Here is an 11,207-nt window from a genome sequence, read left to right as displayed (position 1 = left end):
AGAACATGCAAACTCCACGCAGAAAGATTCCGGTGCCCCCACCGGGACGCGAACCGGCAACCTTCTTGCTGCGAGGCAACAGTGCTAACCAACTGCGCCACCTTGCAGCCCCTCTTATGAACAATCAAATGCAAATCATTTAGAAAGACTATACAGGCTCCAAAGTAGAACCTCAGTGCAACAACAGTAAATAAACCTGCGATCGCTCATGCTAAGTTGAGTGCTCCTTTGTTTTCCAGTTAGCCCAACTGTATGAACACATAAGATGAGCAGTCATCATCCTCCTAAACTGAAACCGCAAATGATGTGTTATCGTCATAATCTTCCTCTGAAAAACAAACAGGGAAGTAGTCACGACCAGCGATTATCAGTAAAGCTTTGTAAATATTGCACAATGTGAAGTTTTTAAGATGGTATCAAAGAAAAATAAACCCTTGCTTCCTCTTTGGCACTGAGGTGCAAGAGTAAGCTTCGCTAAAATGCATGAAAAGGAGCAGGATAAATACTGGGAGTGGTCGTATCAGACCCCTCGAAATGTGTTGAGGGGATCCAGCATGATTGTTGTGAAACTGACCAGGACTGATGAATGCATAGTCCCAACAGTGAAGAACAGAGGTGGGAGTGTGATGATATGGGGTTCGTAAGAGTACAAAAGGCATTGGGGTGATGACATTTGTAGATGCACCATGGATACACCAAAATACAAGCTGACAAGATGACTCATAGTTTGACCGAAGAAGAAGACTATTCAAGCGTTGCCAAAATCACCAGAGAGCTTCCAAAGAGAAAAAACTGTACAAACAATGACTTGGACAAGTATGCCGTCTGACCTGACTCCAACCGAAACCGTTGAGGGTTCTTTGAAGAGAGAAGTCGAGCACAAAGAACCCAAAGTCTCCAGCAATGAGCAAAGTAATGCAATTACTGTAAATTGACACAATTTGATGCTTAAAGGATTTTGCACATTGCACTCACTGTTGTTGTAAACTGTGTATCGCTACTTTGGGCAATTCTAAAATCCTGCAGCTGAATTCGACAACTTCGGTGCAACATTTCGTAACAACAGCAGCAGCAATGGCGAATTTTCAATTTGTTACTGCATTGCATTGATTCTTCTCACTGACATCAGCACCTGAGAAACTAAATTGAAACGGTTTAAACAGGCAGAGGTCTGTTTTTTCTGTGTGAAGCAACGCTGAGTTGTTGCAAGAAAGGATTTAAAGGAATGAGGAAAAAACGATGTGAACCTTTGTACCTCTATTGACTGACTCTCAAGTGAAACTGGATGGATTAATTTCCCATTTTTTTCCCTGGCTTTCTTGAAAGGAATGGAAATATTTAAGAATGCCTTGGTCATCTTTGCCCTCGCAGTGACACTTATTTTGGAAACAAGGAACTTCAATGAATATTCAAGTGTTGTTTTACCGGTAAGCCGTTCATTATTTACTCTACTGCACAGAAAATATGAGACTCGTGCATGAAAAGAAGTTTTAGTTAATAATTATTTGAATTAATATTTTTTTTCTTTTGTCGAAGGAACACAATGAAGAAGACGACTTTCTACCTCACACCCGGCAGAGAAGGAATGGTTAGTCTGATAAACTAAGATCACTAAATAGGAATTTGATACTTTCAATTCTGATAATTTGACTTGTTGGGTGATACATTTACGCAATTACTCACTAAGACTCAGATCAGAGGATTTATACCAATCTCATATCTGTCTGTGAACTATGAAGCTACCACCAGGAGATGAGAACAGCTTGACATGACTTGTCTGGTCAAAGGAAAGCCACAGATGCTTTTTTTAATTAAAACAATGTTTTATTTTCCTGATGCTATTCATCTCAGTTGCACAAATCCGTAAGCTTGTTTTGTTTGAGTTCATAACCCTGTTGATACACTAAATACATATAATTTCTTTAAATATATGTATTACGTGCGGCTAAACGCTTAAATGCAAAAAACAGCTTTTATAGAAATATTAAAATCACATGTAGTCTTTAAACTTTAGCGTTGTAGTTATGTTTTGTTAATGCAGAAACAAATATACAAATAAGGGAAGTTTAGGTACCAATTAAATCAGTTAGTCAGACTTTATATTTATTGTACTTTTCACAAATGCAATATGACATAAAATGCTTTACAGAACAGAAGGAAAAAAAAGATTAATATGTCCTATGAACATTATCTTATAAGTGAAGGTTTAAGGTAGTGAGGAAATGTTGTCATATATTTATAAGTACAATGAGGAGACAACAATTCAGAATAGCAAAATGATGAAATACTAAAATGTAGGGTCTTAAATTTGCCTGTAAGAATATCAACATTTCACACGTCACAGCGTGCGACACAAACTACCAGCTCCGACTGGGTTTGATGATCTTCAGAGCACAAAACTATGTTCAAAATGCAAAACTATGCACAAAAAATCTCCACACAAATAATAAATACAGCTGGCTCCAAAGAGCATAAAGTGAACAATAAACAACAGCAGTCCTCTACCTGGAAACTTCAGCAGCACATTCCTGCAGTGAGACCATCCTGAGGACCAGTTATTCACTGGTTTTATATGCTGGAAGCCCCTTCTACTGGGAGCAAACCATTTATGGTTCATTATCAATTAAGACTGGTGCTTAAAATGCCTATGAAAAAAAACAACACACAACACTTTCTAATTATTATTTACACTGCTCCAATATTGGATTATTAACAGTGCATCCTGTTAAGGGTGCTTGAAAACATGCATGTATCCACGCTACCTAACATGGTACAGTCTGAGAACCCCCTATTATAAGGAGTTTTGGACTCTCCCTCATCTTGTTGCTGGACCTTCACCAGGAAGAATGGAACACCCACACCTATAGGTAACAAAAACTGACAAAGAACAGGAATTGGAAAGTCAATTTAAATGTGTGCGTGCCCAAAGTGGAGTTACTTTTTTAGCGTGTACATGCTAACAGTATGCTACTGAAACTACTTAAAGAACCAGAGATGATGCTAGCTGGTTGACATGCTTAACCATGTGCTCAGTTTTTTTTCTACAAAGCTAACATAGGCTAGCTGCAGAGGTTCACAGTGTCATAGAAAATGGTAGAAAGACAATATAGAACGATAATGTAGTAAGATAATGAAGCAAACTGGAGGGAATAACAAAACTGGAAGAACAAATGGTTTGTGACAGTTCCTGTTCACAAAACAAACTGTTTGAATAATAATACTTGGTGTGTTGTACCAGCAGTTTAACATTCAAGATAAACTTTACTACCAAATTAAAACTATATTTTGCTATAACTAAGTACAAGAAAAAAGAAAAACAACCTGTAAGTATAAATAGCACTGAAATGCAAGCAGGTGCCAATAAAATAACATCACATATATCGTGGTAGGTGACAGTAGTAGAACGCTAGGTTGTATTTTTTAATTTTAATTTTGGCGTGGTTTTGGGTCACTAGAAAACAAGCAGTAAAAGATCCAAGGTCTCGTAATGGGTAGCAGAATATTTATGATGTAGGCCGTTCCTAAGCCACTTAGGGCTGTACATACAACTTCAAAAGACTTTAAAATAATTTCTTTAAGGTGAACACTCACATTTCACTAAGTATCTTGTGTCAGTGATGTGTATCTTGAATTTTGTAACAGAACAAACAGCCAATCAATGATGCCAGTGATATAAACTGGACATGCAGAAGAAGACAAACCCCTCAAGGATGCGAGTTTAAACTTGTTATGCCCTGTTGCGAGCATAGACTGCATATAAAAGATGGACATGGCAACCAAGACGTCACCCATTGGCCTGTGGACTACCATTTCAGTGTTTTGAGTTGGGAATTTAGTTGTTGCTTTTGTGGTCATTATAAACAGAACATAACAGATCTGACTGGAGAACTAAAGGACTCTGTGGCTCAGGTGGTAGAGCCGGTTGTCCTCCAATTGTAAGGTTGGTGGTTCAATCCCCTCCCCTCCACAGTCGAAGTGTCCTTGGGCAAGACACTGAACCCGACGATGCTCCCAATAGCAGGCAGCACCTTCGATGGCAGCTCTGACTCTGCCCGTGCCCATATTGTAGTGATGTACCCTGCTTTATTGTCTGTTTTGCTCTAACTTGGGACATAATTTACAATATTCACATTGTGTTGTAGTCAAAAACTCTAAAACTACCAACTGAAGCCATAAACTTATTGAGAAAATGTTCACTGACATCATAAATTGAGTGACAATTAGAATAATTTTCTAATTGACTTCAATACAATGGAGCCAGAGAAGTCGCCCCCTGCTGGTCATTGACAGAATACAGGTTTCAAAGCTACAGCCATCTTTTATATACAGTCTGCAGTCTGGGAAGGGTTTTTGTTGTTGCTTTGAGGTGGTTTTTCAGCCAACAAAGTCTCCAGAAACTCACTGCATCTAAAAATAGTCCAGTGCAAACCACAACTTGTTGGTTCTCACTTTGGTTTTGATATAACTCAGACAAATTTAAGATGATGTGAATGAGGGAGCTTTAGAGGTGCTGGTAGGGGCTTTTTTCAGAAAAGTTGTTGAGGTTAGATAACCTGGAACTCCTGGATGCAGCTATTTAGCATCCAGACATAAGAGAAGGATGGATCCTCTCATTCGACTCAAGAAAGCGTGCAAATGTGTTTCCCAAGTTCATATTTTATGTCAAGTTTAATCAGAAAATTAAATGTATGCCTATCCTGTGTACCCTATTTGAACAATTATCACATTGTTTCTTTTCTGATTTCAATCCTTGCAGCACTTTCAAGCCAAAGGAATTACACCATTGATGTTGTAGTGAACGCATCTGATGCAGTAACATTTCAGGGCATTCTGTCTGCCTTGAATGCTACCAGATTTCCCATACAGCTCGATAACAACACAGAGGTCTCCGAGATTGGCGTCACAACAGGTGAGTGGAAACCCTGTAGAATAACAATGAAAATGACAGCATTAATGCCCACGTTACTTGTTTGTGAACACACATCTTCTCTTCTTACAGTATGTTTCTCAACCAGCTCCGGCTTCAAGTGTCGATGCGAGGAGCAGTTTGCTTGGTCGTACAACAGCTGTGTTACATATGGAGCCTGTGATGACATATCCAACGGTGTCTGTAAATGCATCAATGCTATTCCACCTGATGGCCAGTCCTGCCAGCTGATATCAGGTAGTCAGGCTGTAATTTCTCTATTGAATGCGTTCACAGTGAATACAAAAGCATATGTTTCTTGCCATAGGTAATAATTACCATTGTTTGTCAAGTCTCCCACCGGTTTTCTGATCATAATCGCCAGCTCCTACCTGAAAACATTCACATCTGCACAATAGGAAATTCTGCTGATGTTTTTTCTTCCTCCATCCTGTAGAGAAAACGTGTTATTTTACTGTGTAGTATTAATACAGAGATGCATACATGTATGTAATTAGACCAAATTGCAATTGCAGTCAGGTTCGTTCCATCTGAAATTTTTGGAACAATTCCTTTTCGACCATCTCTGACTTGAATTTCCATGACGGCTTAAATTTTTATGCATCTTCCAACTCACCCACAATCATGGATTATTTGACCAACTTGTCCAGTGAGAGCAGACTCTGAATCAATGATCTTATGAGAAACAACAGTGAAGTTTTCAGGCTTCTATCTTTAAGAGTTTCTGAGAGATTGTCAGTCAAATATTTGCAAAAAGAAAATGTGCTAACAATGGGTTGATGGACAAATCTTGAAAAACATTTGATTTATCAGTCTAAAATGTCACAGATATAGTTTTAAATATGCATAGTTTAAAATAAAAAAGCTCCAAGTAAATCAGAGAGCAGAAGACCTCTGATGATTTGAGATTAAATAATCCATTCATAAGAATTTATATTCTGGTGACTTAAATACACATTTCACACTTTCCTCTGGTCGTATTTTGTTTAATACGAGCAAGAAAAAATGCTTTAACTTTGAAAGAAAGTTTACTTTGTCCTGGAAGAACAAAGACACTGTCATATTTGTGCTGGCTCTGTATCAACACCTTGTTGCAACAAAGTCAAAAGCTTTTGTAAGAACCTGTTTTATTCTTCTTTTCAACTCCGTTTAATGACTCCATCCTTGTGGTTGCGATAAATCCAGGTACCTGCAGTTTTTTCTGACCACCTGATAAATTAGTTAGGTTTATGTTGGGTCCTGCAGGATCCCCTTGCAATCCTCTATAGTAGACTGAAACTGACAAATATCCCTCCACGTTCTGCTTTGGCTTCACTCAACAGAGCATAATAAAGTCCATCAGTTCATTGTTATGATTTCCATGACCACAACTTTAACTTTTACTACTCCCATTGCCCTCACCTATTTCAGTATTTACATGTGGATGCTAAATACAGTTAATAAACCCACTACCTGCCCAGTAGTGAGTTTCTTACGAGTTGGTAGAGTCCAAAAACTTGTGAGTATTTATCATGTGGTTCATCAATGGAATGATAATGGGCAATTCTTTGCTAACAAGTAATGTAGAGTTATATTGCCATGCAGTTAGTTTTGTACCTATAGCTTGTTTCTGCCCAAATAATGCCAACATGATTTAGGTATCAAGGTATATGTTTACATTGATATACTGGACTCTACCAATTGGTTGGGACACCAAACCAGACAAAGTGTTGCTTCTGGAGCGAAAAAAGATGAAAATACTTCACAGGTTTAAGACGAAATGTTCAATAACATGCCGATCACAAACATCCACTGGAAATTAAACCTAGTTTTCATTAAGATCCTATGAATTTCTGACAAAATTCATAAGCCAGTGAACGTTTTGTGCCCCTTTTAAAGACATTGGGCCGTACTGTTGCACGTGTCCACATACTTATGAAGTACATATTTTCTTTTGAAGATTATACAGCTTCACCATTGAGGCCCTCATGAATTTTAGTTCAGTCCTCTAAGGGCCATTATTCCTTCCACGTTTTGCCTTAAACACAGTCAGTGATATCTTCAGTTTAAAAAAAAAAAAACCCCCAAAGAAATCAACCCCTAACAGCGTTGTCATTCTCCTGCAGAGCTGCTGACTCAGGTCGAGTATGAAGTTGAAGTGGAGCTTAATGTCACAGATATGGAGACAGTGGAGCACCTCAGGAGGCTACTGATCAATGGCAGCTATTCTCTGGCTTTGGGCCCCAACGTGAACGTCACACACGTTAACTTGACTACAGGTAAGAAATGAGCTTCTTCTGCTTCTGGCTGCTAATGTGAGCGCCAACAATAGTGAAGGTTGTCATACAGACAACCTTGGCATTCAGATGTGACGTTAGCTACTTTCAAATAAAAAAATACGAAAAGAAATGATAGATAATAAAACTGTCATTTACAAGAATGCCTTTGGTTTGCCATTTCTATGACATCGGTGCTCTATCAAGTGTTGACTTTGCAGTTCCTCGCCCACATTATGCAGATCAGATCAGTGGAGGAAGTGATACTGCGATTAAAGTCACGCACAGCGCTCGACACGCCTTCAATTGTCTTTACAGATTAAACCAAAGATTATGGACGGCTGCCGTTAAACTGGGACTCTTCCTGCTTAGATCCATTTATGATTAATAACTACAAATCAATCTTCAACTAAAAGAGTTTGGTCCACAGAGTTTGTCCTTGGAGGTCTTGGAAGTGTTCTTGTCAACAGCATTCAGAATTACTCAAATGTGTCAAGTGCATTTCTTTTCTCAGAACTGTAAATGGATTTTAATTAATATATATATATTCATTTAAATGTGGTATTGTTTGTATGGAGGGCTGCAAGGTGGAGCGGTGGTTAGCACTGTTGCCTCGCAGCAAGAAGGTCGTCGGTTTGCGTCCCAGTGAGGATACCCGGAATCTTTCTGTGTGGAGTTTGCATGTTCTCCCCGTGCAGCGTGGGTTCTCTCCGGGTTCTCCAGCTTCCTCCCATAGTCCAGGAACATGTTGAGGTTAATTGGTGATTTTAAATTGTCCGTAGGTGTGAATGTGAGTGTGTTTGGTTGTCTGTCTCTAAGTGTAGCCCTGTGATAGACTGGTGACCTGTCCAGGTTGTCCCCTGCCTTTGAGACAGCTGGGATAGGCTCCAGCCCCCCCGCGACCAGCTTGCAGTCTTTATTCCTGCTTTTTCTTGTGCACTGCAGCACATCTCGCAGCGCAGGAAGAAAGGCAGCTACATGTTTTTCAGTGGAATAATATGACGCTGCTCCACGTATTGAACCACTGTCTCCTGTGCATACGTCCTTATGACATGAAATAAAAGTGAAACCACAAACTCATAGAAAATCAGCTCCACAGTGAAAAACAATTCAAAACTTCTGTTAATAATCTATGAAGAGTTTCGACCTGCTCTATGAATACAAACTGTTCTGACATCTCAGGGCATCATGTGGTGGTCTTCTAGCTGTTCTGAGACTGGTCTGATGAGGGTACTTTGAGTTGCTGGGGTTCTGTTTTCTGGGCTGTCCTTAGACAAAATAAGAAAATGAAGCAAATTGCTTACAACAGCAAGAACCAGAGAAGCTGATTTGTTTCTATGCAGTGAACAAATAAGTCTCTTTTTTACGCAAACGTAATGACAATGTCTCTTTATTTTTTTGCTCTTATATTACAAGTTACTGAGGCAACTATGTTTTGCTGTAGCAGCAGGTTGAGGTGGTGCTACTTTTAATTACTTTATATGCATTTAACCGATTTGGTCAGGTGGCTTCAGAAGTAGCAGATCTTCAACTGAGGGCTTTTGAGGTTGTTTAAGAGCCTGTATTGTGCTTTCAGAGTTTTTCCTTTTCCTTTACATCGATGATTTTTTGTGCATGTAAAAAGTCAGCAAACTTCCAAATCCAAGTGCACAGCAAAGAGAGTTTTTCCCCAAGAATCACTGCTGTTATCTGCCTGAAATGCCTCGTAATGTACAGTAGAGGACAAATAATGTGATTTTAACAATAAAGCATGTAGACATGTTCTAGTAGGCACTCTAAAGTAAAATGATAAACTTCTAAATGTGCAGAAAATTCACTGTATTAGGGAAGAAAAACAAGTCCTGCACCAAATATTGGCCACTTTGACCTCCTGGGCCTCAACATGTTGTGTAAATGGGATCAGCTGGAGATGACATCTGATTTGTTGTAATGGGTGTAATTGTTGGGAACAAGTAGAATAATCATGTTGTGATTATAAGACAAGTTCACGTTATTTTAAAAAATACACATAGTGAAGCAGAAATACTGTATAACATGAGGTAAAATGGAAATATTGTTATAATTTCCTATGTACAGTTGCTTCAGAAGATATTCAGACACTTCATTTTTTTTTTAACAATCTACAGTCTGTACAACCAGAACAATGCTTTAAAAAACAACAACAACAAAAAAAACCTTTGGTGTAGAAATTGTTGCCAAATCAAGAGCTGAAGGTAAAACGTTAAAACAACTGAGAGCATTTGTGAGCTGTATCTGTTCATCACCAAGTTCCTACTCAAACAGTCGGGCATTTGTAAGGCCTCTGCACACACACACTAGTTATAGTTCAACAAGGAACACTGCAAACAATATATCAATGATTAATATAGTAGTTTCATTATTAATTGCATTCATAGTTCTCAGTCATGTGTCTAATAAATAGGAGGCAGATGCGTCAGACGACTTCTTCTGCTGGCTGCGTTTGCTGTTTCCTGTTCTTAGTTCGTCAGTGTGCCACCCAGTGAGGTCAGCATCCTGTATGGATAAAGCACAATACATTCAGTTTCTTTAGAACATTCATCCATCCATTATCTATACACCGCTTAATCCTCATTAGGGTCGTGGGGGGCTGGAGTCTATCCCAGCCGACTTAGGGTGAAGGCAGGGGACACCCTGGACAGGTCACCAGTCCATCCCAGGGCTACACTTGGAGACAGACAACCAAGCACACTCACATTCACACCTACAGACAATTTAGAATCACCAATTAACCTCAACATGTTTTTGAACTGTGTTGGAGGAAGCCGGAGAACCCGGAGAGAACCCACGCTGCACGGGGAGAACATGCAAACTCCACGCACCGGGATGCGAACCGGCAACCTTCTTGATGCGAGGCAATGGTGCTAACCAACTGCACCACCTTGCAGCCCTCTTTAGAACATTATTTTTGTAATTAATAAATATAAAAATTCTTGGTTAATGATTGTGGAACTCCACGTCATTAGTGACACTTTGGTCTAGTCACAGAATTGGCAGCTTAAAGCTTTATTGATTAAATTTTGTCACTATAGGCAGGTAGAAAAAGTGAACAAACAAGCTACACACTCACCTCGTATCAGTAGTTAAAAACAACAACAAATAAGCAAACAGCACACTGCGAGCCTTTTGTTGGGTCCACCTTTTTTTTCTTTTTTTCTTTTTTTAGCTTTGTTTAGGTCTCCAACAGTTCTGAAGAGAAGCATCTAGGTCTTCAGTTTACTTTTAAAGACTTTAATCTATCTCATGATCAGTTAGTTCCATAATCAACTGATTAGTGTTTGCAAGAAGGGGAAAAAAATGGAGGGAAAAGGACTTTAGACTTTTTTGCGCGTTTGGCTTGAGACATGATTTTCAACTTCTTTCAGACGACTTTTAACATATAAAAGCTTTAGTGTAGTGGTTTTTTTCTTCGTAGTTGCCTGTTGTTGCAAAATTTTCGATGTAATGTGAAGCACACATGAGTAAAAAGGCTTCAATACGTTGCCACTACAGAGTAATAATTACAATTTAAACATTTTATCATTTTTTTGTGTCGCACTTATTGCTTCACCCAGCAAGCAAATATGCAAGAGAAATATGTTCCTAGTACAGATTTACATTCAGTGTTACCACATTGATCTTGTTAGTGAAGCTGTGTGAATTCTCTCTCAGAGTTCAATATAAAAAATAATTATAAGCTGAGTATGTTACTTTTTTCTATAATATTTTGCTTCCAGTGATGGTAGATGTTTTCCGCTTCTGTTTCCAGTTTGCTCTCCGACCAACGATGGATTCCAGTGCAGATGTGAGGATCAGTATCGCTGGTCATGTGACCAGTGTCTAAAGTACGGATCCTGTGACAACATCACTGATAACACATGTGGATGCATCAGTACGATTCCTCCTGATGGACAGTACTGCCAGTCTGTGGATCAACACAGTAAGAACTTTGATTGGATTTGGTTAAAATAAGACAACACCAGTAGAAATTCAAATCTTGTGTCTGTCTTCATATTTGTTGTAAATTC

At 38.9% G+C, this 11,207-nt stretch overlaps 1 protein-coding gene across 1 annotated transcript in view; it reads left to right on the top strand.

Moving 5' to 3' along the window:
• Window positions 1–11,207, top strand: part of LOC103367090 (probable G-protein coupled receptor 116) — a 51,471-nt gene that overhangs the window by 20,450 nt on the left and 19,814 nt on the right. The window contains exons 3-8 of the mRNA XM_008295008.1: window positions 1,327–1,427; window positions 1,537–1,588; window positions 4,757–4,909; window positions 5,000–5,164; window positions 7,033–7,185; window positions 10,949–11,141. Of these exons, the coding sequence (XP_008293230.1) occupies window positions 1,327–1,427; window positions 1,537–1,588; window positions 4,757–4,909; window positions 5,000–5,164; window positions 7,033–7,185; window positions 10,949–11,141 (817 nt within the window). The remainder of the gene's footprint in view (window positions 1–1,326; window positions 1,428–1,536; window positions 1,589–4,756; window positions 4,910–4,999; window positions 5,165–7,032; window positions 7,186–10,948; window positions 11,142–11,207) is intronic.

Source organism: Stegastes partitus, unplaced genomic scaffold (genome assembly GCF_000690725.1).
Source record: "Stegastes partitus isolate 25-593 unplaced genomic scaffold, Stegastes_partitus-1.0.2 Scaffold1014, whole genome shotgun sequence".
NCBI lineage: Eukaryota > Metazoa > Chordata > Actinopteri > Pomacentridae > Stegastes > Stegastes partitus.
This window is presented reverse-complemented; position numbering and strand designations above follow the sequence as displayed.